Source organism: Leptidea sinapis, chromosome 39, assembly GCF_905404315.1.
Source record: "Leptidea sinapis chromosome 39, ilLepSina1.1, whole genome shotgun sequence".
Classification (NCBI taxonomy): domain Eukaryota; kingdom Metazoa; phylum Arthropoda; class Insecta; order Lepidoptera; family Pieridae; genus Leptidea; species Leptidea sinapis.
In genome coordinates this window covers 7723832-7748687 of record NC_066303.1, presented here as the reverse complement: position 1 = coordinate 7748687, position 24856 = coordinate 7723832, and the positions used below count along the sequence as shown (strand labels likewise).

Here is a 24856-nt window from a genome sequence, read left to right as displayed (position 1 = left end):
ATCAGAGCTCGAGGATGCAATACCAGTTATTAAATAACATGTAATACATTTTAGTTGAATTTTATTACACTAAACTAAAAATGTCTATTTTCATTGTTTTATCTTTTTTAAGTTAAAAATGTTACTAATGTATAATTTTAGTTTCTAAGAATTAAAGCCTATAAAATTTGCAACAAAACGTTTTTAATCTTAAATCTCTACCTTCTATAGTTACGAAAAAAAATTGATTTGAAAAGTGTGATACTTACTTTTGCAGGCCAGTGTAGGTTAAATTGAACACGGTTCATTTAAACCTACGATCTTCAAAAGAGGACACCATTGCAGGACAACATTTTTCTAGTAGTGTAGACGATATTCTGAAAGAGAACTGTATGGCAGGTATACGCATATATCTTCAGTAATATCGCCGGCATAGCAATACTTCTTTGAAGCATCCAACATATATCCGTTGCAGTTTTAGTAACACCAGCGTTTACGGGCTCGGGGTTTTGCAGCAACCGTCGACAATGCCCAATTGCTGCGCCCAGTAAGAAAGCTGTTGTGGCTTGTGACCAACTTTTAATAATTCTCGTGAATTACAAATAACGAAAGTTTCCTGAAGAGCCCTGTTTGTCATTACTGTGACGTTCCACTGCGGGTTTCAAAGTAATCGAGCATCTTTGAAACATGATGGAATCACAGAAAGCACTTTTGTTCTCTAGTTCAGTCATGATTTTTTTCAATAAATTAATAATGCTCAACGAACACAGGTCATAAAGTTAAGCTACTAAAGCATAAGTTGCCCTGTGCTTCCTCGGGACATAAAAAGAATAGGGAAGCCCAAGGCCCAAGTTATTGTTTCGGTCTGAAGGGCGTCGTAAGCTAGCGAACTTGGGCAATTGACATCTTGTCTTAAGGTGACACGCGAAAGTGCAGTGGAGTTCAGAATTTTTGGGTTTCCCGAGATCGGAATCCTGAGCGGGCACTGCATTGTAATGGACAGGGCAAATCAATTACCATCAGCTGAACGTCTGTTACATATTTAAATACCAAAGCGTGTGTCCCGAAATCAAAATTCAAATTATTTTCGCTTGGATACCAAGCGAAAACAATAATTGACACAGCGCTTTGTAGTTTATCTTACATAATCGTCTAAAATCTACTAAAGGAAACAAAAAGATAATAAGGCAAACACAGTTTTGCAAATTTATTCCACATATTAAACTGATACAAGATTGATACAAGTCAGAGCTCTAACAAACAGTACGGACATGCTATGTGGTCGAATTACAAAGGAAATAAAGTTTAGTAGAACATCGATAGTAAACATTGCAGAGTCCTGAACTAACTACTTCTTCACACTAATGTATTTTAAAGGAATTATGTAATAAAATAAAGCAAAAAACTAAAGCAGGAACACAGTCGGGAAATGTTATCGATTACAAATAAGGTGTCTATTATTTTAGCCGTAATTCAGAGTTGCCGGGTTCGTTCCGTTCGCCTTCGGTCTATTATCGCGTATACTAAGTTGTAAGTATTTCAAAAAACAACAGTCAAACTCCTTATATAATAATAATTACTGCTAAAATACACATCACATCGCAAAATGCGTTCGCAGGAATAAAATATATCGAATAACATGTAGTAAAAAAAAACAGACAGTCGACGGGTCGAGGACCCGACGCGCGACCGCAAACAGGCAACCGCGGCCGCGCGCCTTCACAAAAATAATAAAGTATATATCGGACAATATATACGGCCAATACGACGACGAAAACATAAGCATAACGGGAGACTTACATTCGAAACATTTCATAACATCCTACTTTAAGATTTTCACGGAATCGTCGCGATACAAAATCGAAAACGTAAATAAAAAACACGATACATAGAAAAAGGTCTGGAACGGCCCTCCGCGAGCGTCACGCGGGGGGTTGGTCGGCGGCGAGTGAGCCGAGTTCCCGCGAGGGGCTCCCCTGTGCGCTTGTCGTGTCTCCGGGACAGGGGCTCGCGGGGGCTCCGCGCGGCGGGGGGCGGGGCGCAGGCACCTGGCCGCAGGCTAGCTCACCGCGCCCCAGCCGCACGCCGCCGCGGCCTCCGCGCCCAGCCGCCGCTTGCTGTCCCCCCCATTGTTCTGGTGACCCCCGTCAAGCTTACGTTTACCTGCCACACACCCAGCGCACTCAGTACCGGTAACATTACCAGCAACGACACACGTGCATCGCCATACTACTCAACATAAGTATGAAATACACGAATAGAAACGAATGGAATAAATAAATCACTTAATGTATTAAAACGCGTGTAATTAAAGTAACTGTTTTTACATTAGATTTTTTGCGTGTTCCCGACACGTGTTGACACAGGTGTCCCCCTGAAAACGAGATCTGGAAAGGTCTTGAAACGTCGGGTTTACTAAAATAAAAATTTAACTTTTACGCAAAAATCTAATGTAAAAACAATTACAACAATTACACGCGTAAAAGTGTTTTATTTAAAGAATGGAATAATAATTATTATTATCATCATCGCGATACATACTATTTCTTTCATATCCCTATCGTGATAGCATGGGCAATACAGTGTGTCAAACATAATAATATTATTTACTGGAGGGTATTCGCGAATTGACGAACCAACGATTAATATTGAAAAATGTGTCTACGTTTCCCCTCAATAAACCATTCACATACAGCTAGAGGGGTAGTCAATGTTCGTTCTGATTGGTTAATACTTACTTGACAATTTTATAATACTTCTTTGACAACTATTTTAAGTTACTCTTCCGCGATACCCAAGCAAAAGTTACTATCTATTCTATTCTACTATCACTTCTTGACTGTAAATATGAATACCCATTCATAATACTACTCTTAACTATAATAAAAATACTGAATTAGTTACGAATAAATTATCTAATCGCAGAAATTTTCTAAATTCCTGAATCTACCTTTATCGAATTCTATCTACATGGGTTGAATTACAAAAAGTCAGGAATGTTAGGACTAGGAATACTGGACGAACTAGGCAGGATAGACAAAATAATAATTACCGAGAAAGGACTTTTAATCCAGATTACACGCAAACCATTAAATACGCTGAAATGTAAGTTAAGTGTTAGTACTGTTTTGAAACGAATTTGTTACACAATATTGGATAGAGACAATATTGTGTAACATATATGGTATTTGAAACGGTAATTTACGACACTGCCAAGTAATGAGTGCTACTGTAACATGAGTGCTAGTTGGTGGATTGTGTTTGGTAGGTGCTTTAGGTAGCCCGTGTGTTAGAATGGCTAAAACCACAAGTGTTACAATGGCTTATAGCACGAATCTTACAATGGCTAATAGCATAAGTGTTACAGAGGCTAGTATAGCACAATTATCAATTTGTACAATTTTAAATTGTTATGCAGTAAAGTTCAACCGTTGATACACTAATTGAATAATTATCACCCGAGACAAGGCCGAAATATTTTACAAGAAATTATAGCCTGTTCTTATTTCGAAAAAGTTTTAGTAAAACCAATAAAATTTTCATTACAATATTATGATAAATATAAAATTAAGTCCATTCAGGTAATTTACATTTCATCACGCACTGAAACTATTTTAGTCTAAGTTAACTCTGAAACAATTCACCTAAACTAGAGAATGTAAACATAGCTGTTCAAACTTGTTTGATATATTGTGATTGGTACCAGTGTTGCCAGACTATTTTCCACAAATTCGAATTTAGGTTAACACCTAAATTCTTACTAGAACCTTTTTGAAAAAAAAAAGACAAAATTCTTACCTAGCAGGCCGAAATGTTAGCCGTTTAGCCTTTTTTTATATACCTACCAAATTGACTTTAGTAAAAAAAGAAGGACTCCGCGCCGTGATATTAGGAAGTAAAGCACCTTTATGCTAGTGTGTGCGGTAAGGGGGTATACTAGCGACAAAATGTTTTCTCTTTTAATTATTCATATATATCCACAAATACTTTTACAGTATTGTTTTTACACTTTTTCACAACGCACGCAACGCATTTTTAAAATATTTTATTGCGACGCAAACTGATCTGTCACAAACGATGGCAAATGTCATAATGGCGGCCGATCGGCTTGTATTAGTGAAAGTGTATGCGTGGGGCTATGTATTTACACGTTTACCGGCTTGTTTTGGTACCTCACTGTTATGTCCTTCTTGGAGTCCCTTCTTTTTTTACTCGTCCATGGAGTAAGATATTACTCATAAAAAAAACTACGTTTTAATAAAACCGACTTCAAAAATTTAAAATTATAAAATAACTTGATAGAAATTTAATTTAATACACCTCTTATGCAAATCTTATACCTTTAATATAACATATTATTATTTGTATATGCTACCTTAAACAGGGTTTAAGTCGGTGCTTGCCAGCTTGAGTCGTTTGGTTCTAGACGTAGCGATACCGCTCGTCACGCGTGGCGAGTGTAGATAACTGCTATTACATTTGGCTTGGCACCGACTTCCAACCTATCCTTTTATCTGTATGTGCTTACCTAAACATTTAAGCATATACACATAATAATATTTTATTAATATTAAAGGTTTGCATAAGAGGTGTATTAAATTAAATCTCTTAAGTTAGTTTGTAGTTTTTGAAGTCGGTTTCTTTAAACGCAGTAGTTTATTTTTACTTTTTAGTATGGTCACTAGGCCTACGAAAGGTTCCGCGTGCCTTAAACAATATAGATCCCCTATTTCACGTTCTTGTGAGAGTGAAATATCGTGAGGAACATTTGTTAGATATGATGACAGGTAGCCCCACTTTTCAGCAAACGGGTTAAGTAATATAATAATATATAATCAAACAAAATGAAAATTCCTTAAAAATCAGTAGGTACACAAACTATAATAACATCAGCCACGTAAACAAAAAATATTCATAAAATGAAAACTACTGGGCCAAACTATGTCAAATTTATTTATGGGAGACCAAATGGCGAACATTCCGCCATCAAACTAAAGAAGAATCACGAAAAATCGGATCATAAATCGTAATCAGCGTGATCAAAAATGGTGTACATACAAAAAAAATTCAATCGAAATGAGAACCTCCTCCTTTTTGAAGTCTGTTAAAAATGAAAACTACCGGGCCAAACTATGTCAAATTTTTATGAGACCAAATGGCAAACATTCCGCATCAAACTAGAGAAGAATCACGAAAATCGGATCATAAATCATAATCAGCGTACATACATAAAAAAATACCGATCGAATTGAGAACCTCCTCCTTTATTGAAGTCGGTTAAAAACACCGTAATAGTTATTTATGCAACTGTTGTGTAATAAGGGGCATTAAAACACGAATATGGCTTTGAGTGTGATAATAGTATCAGATGAGTGTTTTAATACCTAATTATCAACAGTTGCATACAAGACCATCTACACCCAGAAATTGAATAATCCTCTAAAAGATTCTAAAACAGTTAGCTTATTGCCAACATTAAAACAGCCAGTTCTAGTAGTAACCTAATATCATCCATTACTGATTATATACAAATAAACTAAGTATAAATGAAAGAACTATTTATTTTAGTACTAATTTACATTTTGCATAGTGCAATTATTAAAATTCACTTGAATATTATGCTCTTTTGCAGCGTTTAAAATATCTGGCGGTGTGCTTTCAAAACTTGAATCGCTCATTTTTTGTAAACAAAACAATAAAAATATCGAAGAAAAATGGCGGGGATTCGAATAACCTACTTTTTTTTACGGCGCGCGACGTTCTGGTAGTGTGGAACGCGTGTAACGAATATATTATTTTTTTGAAATTCATACGGATACCATGCATCGAGTAATAAGAATGTGGCTGTCTGTTGAAACTCTTTGCACGTAAAGGAATTGAAAAAAAAAAACAAAGGAGTGTTGTTATGAAATTTAGTACAACATTACAACACTCGTTTTGATGATGTAATGGTTATTAGGAAATTGGGTGTTTTAATGTTTGCAATAAGCTGTTTCAGAATCTTTAACAGGATTTAAAGTATGGGTGTAGATAAAAAATATTAAACTACCGTCATTTGAACCGGGGTCCCCTAGCTCACACGTCAGGGTAACTAGCCACTAGACTTACATATTATTTGCTACAAGCCAGTGACCACTGAAGCTGTGAGCCAGGGTCCGAGTGTACGTACCTGGTAAACTTGGTTTGGCGCGCGGGTTGCCACGCGTGGCGCTGGGCGTGCGGCGCCCACGAGCGACGCGTCGCGCACCACCACGGGCTCCACCCGCGGCCCCGCGCCGGCCCCACCGAGCGCCCGTCCCACATGACCCAGCCCCCTGCACAAGCCACACGGTCACTGCACCGCCTCATGATGCATTCACTACACTATCAAAACTAAGGCTAAGGACCCACGAAGCGGTTTTCACCCGCGCGCGGCGGAATAGAGTTTATTTTCAAAACTCACGAGACCGCAGTTTTGTGCGGTTACGCAGCTGTCTCGGTTGCGATTATCGCTCGCAAATTTGGTTGATTATCGCAAGACGGGCGGTTAAACGATCAGTTGAGTTCCAGACCGCCATCGACACACACCAGAAACGAGCTGTTGCGTTATACTTACTTCACAGAAGAATGAAAAAAGCAGGCCTAAAAGGTTCTGGGTGCATCCACTAATTGCGGAAAGAGATCGTTATGGATTATTTGTTACTCTTAATGAGTTAAAGAGAGAGCAGAGAAGCAGAGCGCGCGGGTAAACACGCCGCGGCTGCGGGTACAAGATGACCGCCGGTGCAGCGGGACCCGCAGACAATCGCACACGCCGCGGGCGTCAAACGCGTCATGATATGTGCTTTAATTTTTTACATAAATATGTGTATTCTACAAAGGCTGCGGGCCCGCAACCACGGCGGGCGCGCGTGATAACCACTTCGTGAGTCCTTAGCCTAAGCCCGTCCACATTTTCTACGAGCCTATGTATAATGTATATCGCTCGACTAATGGAAACACTTGCACGCACCTTATATACCCCAGTTAAGTTTCTATAGATAAGGATAGCATACCAGTGTGCAGATTTACTTTCACCCAATTTTCCTTAGGCGCATATAGTCCTAAAGTACATTTTTTTTCAAGTGGCCATGGCGTAACAATTTGGTAAAGGTACCAAAGATCTTAGTCCACGTTCAATTCACTTTAAAAAAGGACATAATATTTTTTCTTTAGAACTGTGCACTCGGAAAAATACCTGCTCGCATTAAAGGTAGTGTTAGTTTACAGACGGCAGGCAGTAAATTAAATTTAAGAGATTAATAACTTAACATTTAATACTTTAATGTTCTCCACGAGGCAAATCTAGGCTATCCAGGCTAGATAATTCAACACGCCCAAATGATTGAAATGATTACGGTAATAATGTAATCAGCTAAAACCGTGAGAGCTCTATATATAATACACTCCGCTCAGTTCCCATAGATGCGTACGAGCATTCCCGCTATAGTATCCTACACGTTATATATCATCACGTGTCGGCAGGCCCCGCCCCCAACCGCATCCTAGATAACCCCACGCTGCAACGCGATAACGTTCCATTATTCACGTATCAGCCACAAAAAATTTAAACATTGCGCGATAAGCGCAGCTTTGTATAATTACTGCTTTTGAGGGGGGATTCGAAAAACACAGAAAATATATCAATTTGCATCTATCAGTTTTTAAGTGTAATAATAATCTTATGAGCTGGCATTGATGTCCATAATATAGAAATTATAGCACTAATGCTTTGCTATTTGTACAAATAATATTGGCTACTGTTTGGAACAATTTCGTAAATAGTTTTTCTAGCATGCGAGTTGGGGGAGGGGGGCTTACCGATTACCTTAACATGAATAAAACAATTTTTATGCAGCTAAATATTTTCTAAAACTAACAAGTTTCTCTATTGAACTCATTCAATATTTCATGCGACATAATCGTATAATATCAATGTATGGATCAAATTCATAGATGCAGGATATTTTGTCCCCCATTTTGCATACGAAAGTGGAGAAATAAATCTAAGTACCTACATCTTATTATGCAACCATTCTACAACAAACTACCTTTAAATCACACCAAGTATACGTAATGACTAATGGCATGCACTACCAAATAGAAGCTACACAATAATTTGTACCACAAACATCGATCGAATGATTCTCGATACAACTACGACAACTACATATCGAGGTATTGATAAAATATTACATACACATTTTACATATCGCAGTTGGATACCTGAATGCCTCCTTCTATATCGTAGTAGACGGTATCCGACTCGAGAGCGATATCGTCGTCCTGAGATCGTATTTACCAAACGTTAACTCCTCGACAGTCGTGCGTTCGGCCACAGTCGATGTTCGTGGGGGGATTGGGGGAGGGGCGGTGGGGGGGCCAAGCTCCGAGCGTGTTAACGGGTTAGTAACAAAGCGAAGCGAAGCGCTGCATAGGGGATAACCGCTGGGTGTTAAGCGATGAGTGACAAAACATTCAATCCACAATGACGCGCACCACACTTAAACCCCATGGTTTTAGTTACGGTCCCATACCGTAACTCCACTTTTCAAGACATTAGATTCTAGTCAGTTACGCGTGCGTTATACCCCCCCTCCCACGTCCCTCCCAACCCCTCACGTGACAAGGGGGCGCGTCATGGTGAATTTATAATTAAATGTTAATCTAAAAACCAAATATATTATTATGAGGTTTTTCAGAAAAAGCGATGAAGTCAGCGCATTAGAATTAAATATTCTAAAAAGTTTGTTTGTGAAACTTCCTTAATTTATGTTGTCTTAGCATGGACATGGCTATTTATTAAGTATGAATCAGAATGCTATTGCGCTCACTTCACCCATCGGAGTGACCTCAGCCGTGCAGACCTGGCGGTGCGATCGGCCGTTGCCACTCCGGCAAACTGCGTGCCCGATATGCGCCATCGTTTCAAACGACTCACATACGAGTTCGTAAACGACCTCAGACACGTAACGTCGTCCGACACTGAAATACAAGCACATCTCAGTATTGAGCAACGAAACGGGTCCGGGCTCGCGTACCGCCTTCTCAATGTGAATCGGGCGAGCGCTGATTCGCGCTACTAACCGTCGCCAATATCGATCACCACCGTCAGGCCTACACACGTCATTACCGAGTCACTGACTCCATTTTAGGATGGCAACCAACAAAAAAAATGAAAGATGAAAAAATTTTGCAAATAAAAACAACCGAAACATATGATGAGTAGAGCGTCTAGTGACTAGTAAGATAATATAGTATAAGTGTACCGTTGAAGTGAGCCGGCCTGCGAGCCGCCGCGAGCCAGTTACGGCACTGCTACGTGATATATTGTGTGAGCGGGCGAGTGCTGGCAGGACCGGCGCACTCGAACGGTACACGTATAGTTAGTGTGTGGGACCCACCGGTTGCGCTCTGTTGGGAGGCTGGCGTACGGCGGAGGGTTGCGGTGGCCCCGCGTAATCAAAATAGAACTCATCGTACCGGTAAAATGGCTCATTGTAGCCACCTCGGTAATCCCCGTACCCGTAATAGTCGTAATCATAATCTATAAACACACAACACAGGCCTTTTAGAGGCTAAGCTAAACTAACGCTAACTTACAAGCTACCGTGGTACCGCGACATCCGTCGGCGGCCTTGTTTGGGAATAGGGCTCGCCTCACACGGGAAACTCCATCCTTAGCTTTAACACACCTTTACGCGTAATCAATGGGACACACGAAACACACATGCATCGTCAAATTATTCCTCAAATATATTAAGAGGTCCTCGTGGCTCGGATATCGCGAAGCGTATCCATGTTTGTCCCATCACCAAATACCTATACTGAAAGCGATGTAACACAGTGAACAGAGAATTAGAGACATCTTGTGATTCGATGAGATTGATAGGTATTAAAGCATGCAAGTTAGATTATTGTTAGCTTACGGTGTTACTACACAATGTGGAGCCCTTTATATGTTCAACAAGTAGACGATCCATCTAGTTTGTTCCTGTTGTCATGCAAGTCCTAAATAAACCTAGCTCTTACATAGCTTATGAATAGCGTAGAGATTTGTGGCAGCTCCGACAATACACTCCGCGCGTTGGCAAAGCCGATTCAAAGTTGGCAATTTCCAAGTGTGGACAGCAGAGTATATTATCAGAGCCGTGTTAGTAGGGGAGATAGCAAGTGTTTGTTTGCATGTCTGCGCGCAGTAACCACACCGGTGTACACATTAGGACAACAATTGTGAGGACAACAAGAAATCACATAAAATCGCCAAACGTCCAACGCTTTCACTCGTACGGTGTACTTAATAGGGCTACGTTGATTTTCATACTTAAACATTATTATTAATATGGTGAATTTATTAAAATACACCAACACCTTGCCCATCATTTAAAATATTATTATTATTTGAATGAATACCTATATGTTTAAAAACATTAAAAAAGCGGTTACATTTTTTTTTGTTTTGTCTTATCAAAATTCATCATGTTTCAATAATCGGTACTATTAACTACTTATTAAATAGTACAAATGTTCCCTTTTAATTTTATTAAGTACATATTCTTGCAAAATGTCTAATTCAACAAAATATGTGACCCAATCAACAAAACATGCAGATGTTTTCGCAAAGAAATCTTACGTCGCACCTGGTAAGGGTACGAACATGAATATAAAGAAAAACATAATATTCAATGAAACAGCTGTTAGCATAAACATTGTTTGGATGTGATGTAGGTAATCTTAGGTAGGATGAAACCTAAAAACTTTACGAATTAATACCCCTCGTATTGCATATATACTAAGTTTATTTTTGTTAATTTGGAAATAATCATACAGTTTTAATTAATTACTATCTGTGGTTTCAATACGTTCCTTCGGTTATACTGCAAAAACTAATAAACCGATCGGAATAATACTGATACCATAAGATGCAGCGTGTTTCGGAGAAGGTTTTAGTATATGTTTGTAGATGATTTCTTATCCGGAACCTATATTTTTTGTTTAGAAATACTTATATATTCGCAATACAAATAATTCTGTCAATGACATTTCATTACATACGAAAATTCATACAATGAGCGGGCGAGGGTACATATTGTATGATAAAATAATATGACAAGTTTTCCTCTATGTTATTGTTTATATTACCCAATGTATGATAAAATAAGTTAAGTTTGTCTCTAAATTATTATTTATATTATTACCCAATGTATGATAAAATAACAAGTTAAGTTTGTCTCTAAATTATTATTTATATTATTACCCAATGTATGATAAAATAACAAGTTAAGTTTGTCTCTAAATTATTATTTATATTATTACCCAATGTATGATAAAATAACAAGTTAAGTTTGTCTCTAAATTTTTGTTTATATTATTACCCAATGTATGATAAAATAACAAGTCAAGTTTTTCTCTAGATTTTGTTTATATTACCCATTGTATGACAAAATAACAAGTCAAGTTTTTCTCTATATTATTGCTTATATTACCATGTATGATAAATAACAAGTTAAGTTTGTCTCTAAATTATTGTTTATGTTATTACCCAATGTATGATAAAATAACAAGTTAAGTTTATCTCTAAATTATTGTTTATGTTATTACCCAATGTATGATAAAACAACAAGTCAAGTTTTTCTCTACATTATTAACCATACAATCATTCCAACACCTGAGGCGTAATATTACGGGACCTTGGTATTGTTTAGTGGTGTCGATAAAGAGGCCTTGATAAGACACTTTGCAAGTATTAAAATCGACCTATTTAAAATGTACTAAGTGTGTAATCTTGATATATTTAATGTGGTGTAGTGTATGGTCTAGCGTGGGTCTGCGTGGTGTCCGTATACTGACCGTAATCGCCTCTCGCTTGCGGCGGACGGGTCGTCGGCTGCGGCGTGCGCCCGCGCATTGCTCCGTGCACCGGCGAGCAGCTGCACCAATCAAATCTGACATTACACAGCGACAAGTTACACAACGCTACTCTACACCAACCGCTAACTCTATACTTCTAAGTAATCAACTGTTCGACAAAAAAAAGAGTGCGTGTACTATGTATGTTATGTATGCACGCAAGAAGTTATACTTCTTTGGCCTAACAATGCAAAAGTCCTTAAAATTATTTATTCCTCGTGCTATTCTACGTTTGTAGAAAGAAAAATATCGTTAAAATCTTGCAACGAAGGCTTTGAAAATTAATTATTAAATAACGAATACGGCTGCACGGGTTTGAACCCTTTGCCTATCCTAATAATGGATGAAGAAACCAAAAATGTCGCAAACGTCAGAAAATTTTAGGAACCAACTTCACCCTGTTACTTTTGTGTTACAGTGATGCGCGCGCGTCTTAAAATTTCACTCTCATCATTTTTTCATAACGTGCAAAAAGTTATCAAACTAACAGGATTTAAAAGTGGAAATTCAAATTTAAAGAAATTCAAGCTATCATTAAGCATAATGCTTGAAGTAAAATATAAAACCACCTCTTCTATATTTTCCAATCGCGCTATGAGAAAAAATAAAGCTATTTTGGCTTAAGCTTAAACACAAAAATGACATCGACAAGCAACTATGATCAAACAAGCATACATGTACAACGACGTAATCAAGCATATTATGAAACAAATAGTTTGAGTGAGCGAGAGTAATCAACTGAGTGATTTATTAGCGCAAAACCGTAATTCAATAACCTATCTTAAGTCAGCCAAAAGCATTACAATCCCTATATTATTAAATTTCTTCTTGTTTGCGCACTCATTCACTCACTGTCGGGGATGAAGAAGGTAAGAGACTAAAGAAGACTGGCTGTTTAACTTTTGAGCTACTTCACAAAAACAAATTACTTCAATATTCACTCATTGGGAGATGTGAGAGTCGAGAAAACTGCGTATCATAGGTAATTTTGCATGACAACTGATTGTAGTGTTGTCAAACCTTAGATCACTTAGACGTCTAGATAGAATGTGACAGCTGTAAAAACTTCGAAAAAAATTGAGGTTGACAGTTTACCTCTATTTTGAGCAATGCACGCACACTAACACAAAGTGACATACAAATCGCGAGTGTAAGACGTAGCTTGTCACACACACACACTAAAGTGCTGAGCCTGGCTTGATTTCATCGGCTTTCTAGATGTATAAATTTTCTATGTTGATTATGCCATATGATATAATAATAATAATAATATTGACACACTTTTTACACAAAGTATTTTTGCCCCAAGTTAAGCATATATAGCCTGTGTTATGGGTATTTGGATATATTTAATACAATATACTTACTTAAACATACATAAATTCATATAAACATACATAAATACATTTAAACATCCATGACTCGGAAACAAACATCCATATTCATCATATAAATGCTTGCACCTATCGGGATTCGAACCCGGGACCTCTAGCTCAGTAGGTAGGATCGCTAACCACTCTGCTATACAGGTCGTCAATAATATAATACATATAGATTACATACTTTGAGTAAGATCTTTAAGTAAAGATTACACGGCTTACATTTAAAACAAGGAAAGGGAAGTCACTGGGGCCGGCATAGAAGTGCAGCAGAACACAAGTATGCGCCTTACATTTGTGATAGTGAGGCCAATGGGAAATGACAAACAATATAAATATAATATTGACTGCATGTAGCCAAGCTTTGCATGAGAGAATCACTCTAAAGCAGAACTGAATCTCGAACCAACAACTAGAATAGTTAACACCGAACCGAATACAGCAATAGCATGGAAGCACAATTTCAACAAAAAAACACAACATAAAATAATTATTACTTTAAGTTTTCTAAAGCTTAAGGATTACAATAACACTATATCTTAATATAATATATAAATTACGTGACACGTTGTTTGTCCGCGATGGACTCCTAAACTAATGAACGGATTTTAATGGGGATTACTTCATGGAGTGCAGTTTAGTCTAACTTGAGAGATAGGATAGTTTTTATTTTCAATATTTGTTTTGTATGGACATATTTTCTATGAGAGAATTTATTGACGCACGGTTTGACAGTTCCGCTGTGAAACAATTTCATTATAACAACAGGGAGCATTTGTTACGAAATAATTCATGATGTTTTGAAATATTATTGGCAAATTCCTATAAAACACTATTTTTTTTATTATCTACAGAACAACGTCTGTTGGGTCAGCTAGTATAATATAATGTTTGCAATGACGTTCTATACTTAAAGACAAATCACGTCGTATAAAAACTACAAAATTACACCATAAGCTTCGACTGCTTTATCTATACATTGCCGCATTTACTCCAGCTGTTTAAAATATTCTTGGTCAATAAGCAGCAATGAAAATATTTTGTTTTAATGATAATAAGGGACGAGACGAGCAGGACGTTCAGCTGATGGTAATTGATACGTCCTGCCCATTACAATTCAGTGCCGTTCAGGATTCTTTATTTATCCAGCTTAGGCTATATATATTGAATGTAGGATATTGATGTCGGAAAATAATATTAGTAAGATAATTATCAAGAACATAATACGTAATATTATTGATGTCTGAATAATCTGACCTGCGCCTATTCTCTTACTGATATTGTGGCCACGAGATAACTGTACTGAGAACTATGATATATAATTTAATCTTTGGTAAACGAAGAAGTGTTTGGACTTTATATTATCATTAAATAGTTGTGTAAATTTTAATAAAATCATAATTGAAATTTTTGTGGGACAAAACGCTAAAAATTTTAAGTGAAAGAAAGGTTGTACAATATCTCAAAGAACATGATTATCCAAACGTTGTGATTTTTATTGAGTGTAAATTCCGCTAAGTTTTGTCTCTAATAATTTCTCTATTCAATAATCATTAACTCTCGTGCCAGAATTATGCGAGTCAGCATCGCCTGAGGATGCCTTGTGTAGAGGCGAATCACGTGTCGAATTGATTAGAGACAGATCTTAGCGGAATTTACACTCCATAAAAATCACAACATTTGGCTAATTATGGGTGTCCGCAAACTGATGTCTAATTCAATTAATTTTCAAAGAACATGGCACTAAATAGAAATTGGATCAGTTTATATACTCATACTTATATAATAACAGCATCAAACAAGCAAGCTACGACTCACTCACCCGCCACGTCCGTAAATCATCTGCGTCATGCGCCTCTCTCGCGCGCGCAGAATCTCTTCCTTCTTCTTCTTGTCCGAGGGTGGCTTGGCCAGTGACACCTCCAGTCGCGCGCCGCCCATGTCTTTTCCATCCACCTCCTGCATAGCCTGAACAAACACAATCCTCAAATTTACCAAATTTTAAAAATTTCTACCATTCTTGGAATATTGTTGCACTTTTTCTATTTGCATTGTTGTTGCAAAGCACAAAAGAATATACATAATCATGGCTGAAATAGTATATTACGCACCTAAGCAGACAAGTAGGTCATTCTCACCCGCGGAATATTGACAATCGCGGGTGGCAATGTCCTACTTATCTCACGTGGTGCGTATACGTTTTTTTTCACCTGGATGAAGAGGTCGCTTTTAGTCCCTGGTAAGTGACTGATGCTCTCCCGACAAAACGACTTTTGTCCCTCGTACCAGGGACTAAAAGCGAGCGCTTCATGGAGGTGCGAAAAAAATGACTTTTTTTGGTGTTGAACGCGTAAACTTGGGAGTCTTCTAAGGATTAAATTGAACAAAAAAAAATATTCTGGGACCATCTCAAAATAAGACTTGATAGAAAATATAAGTTCATTCCGGCACTGGTCGACGATTTTTGTTTTCGTTCAAGGTTCGTGAGGTTTCAAGAGACTCCTTTTTTGCTTTCGTTCTTCCACCATGCTTTCAATGACTGCCGCAAGCAGAAACAACCTCATGCACAAAAAAATACGCTAGTCTGAAACGGTACGGAATATCTGTCGTGATGACTAACTTTTGAATTATTGTAGGAAGCCGTTGTCAACCTTTTGACGTTACGGTCTCTTCCAAATGATTGCCGAGTAGGCTAGTCTCCGCGTAAAAGTAACAAGTCATAATCAAGCCTGACGCAGACCGAAATCAATGCTATCGTTTGAAATTACGATTGCTTACTGACGTCATGCAGACGTTAGTATGACAAAGTTCCGACAGGCAAGAGTTTAATGCTAAGTATCGTGTTGATTTTAAATACCTTGACAGCGCAGTCCCGATCCTCGAAGTGCACGAATGCGTAGTCCTTAATCTTCTTGACGCGCTCGACGGTTCCATAGCGTTCAAACTCTTCCTTCAACGCCTCCTCCGTGATGTCTTGAGTAAGGTTCCGCACGTATAATACCTTCACCTAGATATTGATTAAATGTTACATTCAGATCAACATTTGACATGGCAAAAAATTATTTCGTTATATTTAAATCCGTTATGTAGCCTTAGAGAATTATGAATGAAAAATACGGAACCATAAATATGGGTGAAGAGATCGTTGAATCGTTTAAGGCATTATAATAGAAAACTTAATATTTTTTATAATATCTCCCAAGTTGTTTCTGCTTATCTTAGAAAACGACTTATTACTCAAAGAAGAACTGAAGAACTATAAAACTGTTACTTATAAAATGGCTTAAGTACTTTTATACTGATAAATAAAGCAATTCGTGCGAAATTATTGACAACCAATCCAAAATATCCAAAAATGCACAACGTTAATGTTCATTTTTCACTTCTAACCGTAACCCTATTTTATGTAAAAACCTCTTCATTTATTTTGATAAGACAATAAAAAGTACATAGTATCATCGACCGCATTTTAATAAGTCCAATCATGATGATCTAAATAATAAGACTATATTATACCAATTTTCTATTAACTTACTTTGCTCATAGTCTGCTCATCGGGTTCCTCCTGCGGGTCCGCCCAGTCCACTATAATATCACAGCCCCATACCTACACATAAAACAATTCTTATATGAGCTCTAATAAGGGTGTAAAACAGTCACTAACGCGATCGTTTTCGTTAACCATCGAACGAATATCTGATTCAGTTGCAACACAGCAAGTCAGCCAGCAGTCCAGGTAGATATCATATGTACTACGATACGTCGCTAAATAGTTTTATTCTAACTCCCATGTACATTTTATGAGACATTTTGTTGCCTCAGAATGATATTTCACTCCGAAAAGAAAAAAATTCAAATAAATATTTCACTCTGAATTAACGTAAGCCCACCCTTTTCAGAATAACTAAGATTATCCTGTGTATGTCCACCCAGGGGCGTGCATATCCAGAGGCAATCAGGCAGTGCCTACCTCGTTATGTACCTAAACAAATATAACACTAGGGTTAAAATTAATTTAGTTTAATTTGGTTCCCATATTTTATGACCAAAGTTCTATAATTCACTCATAAAATTTTTCCTTACGTTAGACACTAAATACCTACGGTAAGCAATCATTTCATATTCCAAAGCTCAACTACGACGTTAGTTAGATCCACAGTGCCTTTCTTTACCTTACTAGAAAACCAATGCACGCCCCTGTGTCCATCCCGTATATAGCATAGTCCCACCCTTATATAACATAGTCCACCCCGTATATAACATAGTCCCACTCCTACATATCATAGTCCACTCCGTATATAACATAGTCCACCCCGTATATAACATTGTCCACCCCGTATATAACGTAGCCCACAATGCGTACTACACTCACCTTAATTCTACCGGTGCCAAGTCTACGTTTCGCTAAGGACGCCGCTTTGTGTGACTCGTATTCCAAAAAACAAAAACCTCTATTTTTCTTCTTGTCATCGGGCGAACTATAAATTATCACTTCTACGAGTCCGGCTGAAATCAGACAACTCGACTATAGGACTACGCGGAGGACAGCAAGCGCTTAAATTAAACAAAGCCCTCTCAACAAACCCCGCAAGTTCAAACATCAAAGGCTACAATATAAAGCAACTCAAACAATATCTTAGGAGAACATATACTGAAGAAGTGTAGAAACAACAGCGAGATTCTCCAGTCATTGCCAGTGAGCATTCTCGAGATATAAGCCAATTATCAGATCGGTGCAGCGAGACGTGGCATAGGCGGCCGCTTACGAGTCAATCCATCGCCGCTAGAAGCACCTCCGTGCGACCATTGTATACTATAAAGACATTAAAGCTTGTTTATTGTATAATTTTATATTTAAACCATCAATTAAAAACGTTGCATACAGATGTATCGCAGCGCGGGTGCGCTTCATACAGCCGGGTACCGACCGTAGGCAGCACGCCGTGCCACGTCTCGCGCCCGAATATTCTAGAAGTTCGCAATCTACGAGCGCCGCGGCCGCGTAACAGCGCGCGCGCAGGACGCGGCCGACGGCGCTTAGAGCTTATTATGAATTCGTCAAGGACTTACGTGCGTGCCTAGTAAGCTCCTCAAACAAATCGTCCCGACCTCGATTCTTAGGGATATTCCCCACGAATAAACGGTGATTGTTAAAGGAAACCGTAACGCCAATCTTTTTCCCCTTTCGAATTTCATAATCATTCAGCTGCAAGAACAATTCGAGGGAGAATAGCCAATGGCCGGGGCCGCGGCCGGGCCCCGCGACTGGAGAGAACGGGGCGCAGCGGGGCCCGCCGGGCGCACTGGGGCACGACCCTCCGTGGGGCAACTTGCCTCCAGTGGGGCAACTTGCCCGCAGTGGGGCACGGCCGGCCACAGTGCATCCCGGCCGGCTACAAACACCCACACCCAGACAGACAATTTTCACTAAACACTTTGCCGATACTTTGAAAGTTGATATCTTAAATTTTTCAATAAATATCAGTGCAATAACGAATGGTGCATAGTGTTTAGTGTAACTGTCTGTGAACCGGGCGGGGCGCAGCGGGCAGGGGAGGCGGGGGAAGGCAGGTGGAGCGGGAGGGGAGGGGCGGGTCAAGCGGGACGCAAGCGGGGCACCCTCAGCGGTCCACACCAAGCCCCACGCACTCTCAACCCCAACCACAAACTATTTCATTTAATTCATTCGATTGAACTTTACCTGTTAATTTACCAAACTCTTCCAGTATCTCCTCTTTGCCTTTGGACTTGGGAATGTTGCCGACGAAAAGTCGAAGATTCGGTACGCTAATCTTAATTCTCAGAGTCTTCCCTGGCTTTATTTCGTGATTATCGAGCTGTGGGAAAAATATAAAGGGAAAAATTTTGAAAAGTGGATCTCGCTGGGATCGGATGTGGCCGTGCGTCGTTCGTGGCCGCTCCGGCGTCGGGTCGGCCGCTCGTCGGACAGTCCGAGCGTCCGGCGCCGGACACCGCATGTTCGTGGATGAATTTTGCGAAGACGCGAGCGCGAGGCGTGAGATGATATCGGTTAGAGCCAATCGTGGATGAGTTAACTGTACTTTAGATGATTTAAGCCAAAAGTGTTTGACGGAGCAAAGAGGAGAGCCTGAGTCATATTAAACTCTCAGCCGGAGAGAATTATTAAACTGAAGCCAATTGATAGTTATTAACCCTGTAAGTGGACCGTGTGATGATAGAGAAAATAAAAATAAGCGTTTAATGGTGGTGATGGTAACAAAAAGTAGAAATAAAATGAAAGCAACATAAAATTGAACGAGGTGCAAACAATAAAGATTGGGATGTACTCGGGAGAAGCGAGGCTATTCTGTTTACAGGGGTGTGGTTAATATTGCACTAGTACATAACTTGACTGATTACACGATAAATTGAGGACACCACGATATCTCACGGTGACATTACTGTATCCGACTGTAAATACATTTAATAACAAATCAAAAACATTTTGAATAAAGAATTTTTCATAATAATCTATTATTATTTAAACCTCGAAGCTACGTTTTACCCCCTTTAAGTCGTTTGATTGGCGCAATTTTTTTTTATTGGAAATATCGTGATATCCTCAAGAGGAAAATAACATTCATGCTAAATGATAAGCTTATTACTAGATGTCCCAAATGTGACGGACACATGGGCAAGGCAAATGGTTAAGATAAGGACATTTGTGGTACGGCCGCGTTTGCCTGCGTCTGGGTAATCAAGAGTGACTTAATTGAGACGAATTAAGACGTCGGTACATATGAATGTTTTACCCAAATTTTAGGCGCAGCGGTAAACACACTTTGGGAATTCAACTTTGATTTCAAGGAATCATCATATTTTTTAAAAACAAAAACTTTTAATACTCCAAATAAATAATAAGATACAGACATCAAAATTTGGATAGCAACTTTATATGATAATCCCTTGATGTTAGTGAGCGAAGCTGTCTTCAATTTTTTTAAACCTAAATTTATAACAATTTTGTTTTTAAAAAGGTCAAACCAATTTTTCGGATTATTTTGTATTTTTAAGAGAAAAATGACGTTACACCCATAAATTAACAATATGATATCAGTCGTTATTGATTACTAAATGACCTAAGGGTAGAGTAAGTACCACGTTACCCCCCCGTCATATGGCACTGTAATAATCTTGTTTAATATGTATAATTAAATTGGTCATTGAATAACACTTTGCTAGCCTATTATGACAATGATAATACCTCGCACATGATATAAACGCTAATATTTACAAAAAAAAAAAAACGCGCCAACTGCGTGCGACAGGCGCGTGTCGCAAGTGTGAATACAGCCTCACTCACGAGGGCGGTGGGATAATGTACAAATGAAACGAATTCCCAAAGCGTGTATCGTGTCGTGATGTATATGGGGGGAGCTTTGCTTTATACTTAAACATTCGGCGGTCACCTGCAAAGTAGACGTCAAATTAGAATTTTAATGTTCACCAATCAATTAGACATGAGCTCGCATGAGACACAATTTAGTTACCAATTCAATGAAGGTGTTCTATACAATGTGTGCTAACATTGACAGTTAAGAGCGAGCGGCGACAAACATACCGTCATTACTAGATAACAACAACTTACATCGACCAACAAAGTGTTTTATTTACAATTTCTATGCATCGCCTAAATGTTATAAAAAATTATCTAATTTTATCATAATATTCACATACATTCCGTTGATAATAACGTTAAACAAGATTTAAAAACACTAGTATAATAATTATTATGGAATAAAATATAATTTGTCACTCCATTTGAAGTTTGTAAGTTTTTTAAACAAGAGTTGTACGAAAATTTTGTCGCCGCTCGCCATTTTAGTTACTATTAAAACATCAATAGATACGCTAGAATCTAGCGCCATTTATTCATATATTAATTAACGCTACTCACTGTTACAAAGTAATTTGCTAGTAATATTGACAATTATTGGGGACTAAGCAAGAAAGAAAAGTTTTGCGCTCTTGATTGAGCAATTATAATTAGCTATATGCAAAGTTTTTGCTAATGTATCAAACATATGGGGGTAGTTTGAAAAAAAATCAGACGTTGTTACGACAAATAGTGTGTTAATGATTTTACCATGAAATATATAATGTATTGAACGATACTTTTACTAAAAATATAGCTATATTGTTAGTAACAATGATATCATCAATGTTTATTAGGTGAAATTAACTCGGAAACCGATAAATAGATAGTCCGCCGGAGAATTTAACGTCCCCGCGCAAAAACTTCACACATGTCGGCAACATCAAAGAAATCAAACATGGCCGCCAGCATAACGAAGCGAGCGGTCAACTCACCTCTTGCACGGCGCGCTGCGTGGCGTCGCGCGTAGTGAACGTTACAAAGGCGTAGCCCCGGTTGGTGCCCGTCATGGGGTCCATCATGAGCCGCAAGTCCCATATAGTGCCGCAACGTTCAAACAGCGGTATGAGCTCGTCCTCGTACATGTCTTTGGGTATCTTGCCACAGAACACTTCGCATCCGGCGCCGGGTGTCCCCCCCTCCCAGCCGGGCGGGGGACCACCATATTTGCGTTGACCTGAAGCGATACAAATATTGCATGTACCAAAACTATTCTTGAAGGTTTTAAACACCGGAATTAATTAAGTCATTATTATCTTAAGTTTAAAAAATATCGGAAATTGGTTTTAACTGTATGTCACAATATGCTTAGAAGGAAAAACAATAAAAATGGGAAAAACGCCCAATGGTTCGGCCTTACCAAATCGGACCATGTGTATAGGCGATTATGCGTTGCGTTTCCACTAATGATATCTAATAAGCCCCAGAGCGAAGTGCCCGTTTTTGCCTCAAAATTGTAAATCTCCTCCTGACTGACTTCAAATCAAAGGATTATCACATGTTACATAAAGATCCATATTATGATAAAATTAACGAGACGTTCACCTTATGGTAAGTGAATCGGTCCGCCCACTACCATGCAGTCCCGAAATCAGGACTGCACCGCTCGTGGCTCGTCACAGTGAAACAATCACCAGGTACGGTAGCCCAGTATTGTCACTACGTTTTCCTTCGGCGCCTTTCAACCAAATAGTGCTCGCACATAAAAATAAGCCGCTATGGAATCCATCTAGCTGACATCCTGTGCTATAGTCCGGCAACTTCGTGCACGACCGTCCCACGGGGTGACAGACGGTTTAGGGGACGGGGTACGGCAGTCTCAACCCTCTGACATCTTTATTACCCCGTCCACGTCACTGACGTGTTGACGTCAAACGACAAGTTGTCAAACTATAAAACAAACTATGGTCGCCGTACTCACCGGTTGTAACGTCTAACGTGTATCCGGTCCGCGCTAAAATCTGCTTTATCTTGTCCTCATCAGGGCCCTTCACGGGCACGGCGCTCGCTAGGGCGGGGGCGCCCTGCACTCCCGCCCTGCTCTTTTGTCTGGAACATTACACACAACATGTGAACAAAAACAAAGCACAACTCAAAAATAACTAAAAGGGCCAATATAAATTTTTACCCTAAATAGTGACTTTAATTATTATAACACTAAAAAAGATACAAAATAGCTCTCAAGAGTAAATACATACACTTCTATAATAAAGTCCCAGCCGGAATTCAGTTGTATCTATAAATGAAATTAATTTAAAGCCCGCCCCTAGACCAAAAATTTATATTGGCCCTTTTAGTACCAGACCACAGACTTATTCACTTACGTAAAAGGCTGCACACCAATGTCACAGTAATCTAATTTACAATTTACCACCACTTCGGAAAACTTGAGCATTAAATAATGACAAGAAGCGTTGTTATATATATTATAAGCTTAAGTTATTAGCGGTTTAAATATATACCCCCTTATTCATAATAGTCTGCTAACTTAAAGCATTGCTAACTCTCACTCTGTCTTCTTCTATTGGCCTAAGTCAGAATGAGAAAAAACACTCCTTAGCGGCTGTTTAAAGTTAGCGGACCATTATGAATAAGAGGGTTAAAGGCAAAGAAAAGTACTAACTTACAATTAACAAAGAATAATCACTAAGTAAAAAACTGATGGTTCATATTGCATCGCTAATACCTTCTATATTAAGCATCGACTATTTTATTTCTATACCAGAGGCTTTGGACGTTTTAGAGGCCGTCGCTTCATTCACAATTCACCTCCGCAAAACCCTCGACAACATTTTTACAAGTGCTGTCTGCAGTAGACTCGCTGAAGCACCCTTTAAGACTCAACTATGACGATGTAACTTACCGACCTGACCTCACAGATAACATTTTCTATGCAAAGAATGAAAAGGTGCGTATAAAATAAACGACTCATATAGCCCAGTGGTTGAATGGATTGACGTGCAATAAGTGATTGAAAATCTTTCTTTATTTTATTACAAGTTTATTTTTATTTATTGTGTGTTTAGCCCAGTGGTTAGTGACCCTGCCTACTGAGCTAGAGGGCCCGGGTTCAAATCCCGGTGGTTGCAAACATTTTTATGATGAATATGTATGTTTGTTTCCGAGTCATGGATGTTTATGAGTATTCAAGTAAGTTTAAGTAAGTATATTGTATTAAATATACTTATTGTTGTCTTGTACCCATTGTACAGGCTATGCCTTGTTTGGGACAAGATAATTTGTGAAAAAATGTGTCAATATTATATTTATTTATTTAAAATAACATTGATCATAACTGCCTATGCTCACCAAAGGAATGGTAGGAGTTATGGACCTGTTACTGTTAACGAAAGCCTACCAGCATGATGAGATTCGAGATCCAACGGATAGTAGGCTAAATAAATCAAATACAAATAATTTATATGCAATTTGAGTATTGCGTACGGTCACTGCTAGCTTTGTGATTAGATCAGGCACTTTTTAAGGCTTGCATATAGGTAATAAGAACTCGGAATTGTAAAAAATTCTATTTTTTATCATTCTTCTCTGAAGAATAGTTGAAAAAGTTTCTATGTGTAAATTACCCACTCTGGAGTAGGTTAGTAAAAAACAAATCAAATCAAACCAGACTGATTTACAAAGGATATATTAACTGAACATATTCTGCTAACTTTCAATTCATAAAAATACTAGCCGATATATATATAGAGATTAATTGACGTTATGAATAATTTTCCTTGGTAAATTCGATATTATGACTCAGTTTAAGGTTAGTGTCTTTTTTTATCCAAGTGAATCATGACGTCCCAGAATTTTTTAAATTCTTATCAAATAATATATTCTTAATTTAGCTTAGTTGACAGTTACGGTAATTGAAACTGTTGCATGCATGATAGCAATAACATCTCATTATCCCTCAAAAACCCACAAAGATATTCAACATTGAACACCTACCTACGCATAAAAATCATTTCATATATAAACCCCACAAAGCCATTGAAATTATTTCTGACATCGTATCACTGCATAAGGCCAACGCCCTGTTGTATGCATTTTACATATTATAATTTGACACGGGCGCTGAATCACTTCGGGTATAACGACCATTTATCTAATCTCGACTCGCAAGCCGCATACGATCCTTGCACGACGTGGAAAACAAAAGCAGCGAAAG

General features: G+C 38.4%; 1 protein-coding gene across 17 annotated transcripts in view; it reads right to left on the bottom strand.

Moving 5' to 3' along the window:
- Window positions 1-1159: 1159 nt before the first annotated feature.
- Window positions 1160-24856, bottom strand: part of LOC126976064 (heterogeneous nuclear ribonucleoprotein R) — a 37410-nt gene continuing 13713 nt past the window's right edge. For 5 of the 17 annotated variants that reach the window (XM_050824215.1, XM_050824210.1, XM_050824214.1 and 2 more), the window contains 12 exons: window positions 22604-22731; window positions 21618-21859; window positions 18988-19123; window positions 17659-17792; window positions 16822-16893; window positions 16144-16293; window positions 15109-15254; window positions 11848-11942; window positions 9402-9544; window positions 8224-8283; window positions 6149-6293; window positions 1160-2142 (listed from right to left, as the gene is read on the bottom strand). In XM_050824215.1, the coding sequence (XP_050680172.1) occupies window positions 2039-2142; window positions 6149-6293; window positions 8224-8283; window positions 9402-9544; window positions 11848-11942; window positions 15109-15254; window positions 16144-16293; window positions 16822-16893; window positions 17659-17792; window positions 18988-19123; window positions 21618-21859; window positions 22604-22731 (1555 nt within the window). In that variant the 3' untranslated portion in view covers window positions 1160-2038. Of the gene's footprint in view, window positions 2143-2944; window positions 3078-6148; window positions 6294-8197; window positions 8284-8380; window positions 8428-9401; window positions 9545-11847; window positions 11943-15108; window positions 15255-16143; window positions 16294-16821; window positions 16894-17658; window positions 17793-18356; window positions 18493-18987; window positions 19124-21617; window positions 21860-22603; window positions 22732-24856 lie in introns of those variants that run through there. The other 12 variants (XM_050824219.1, XM_050824211.1, XM_050824217.1 and 9 more) reach the window with 12 other exon arrangements.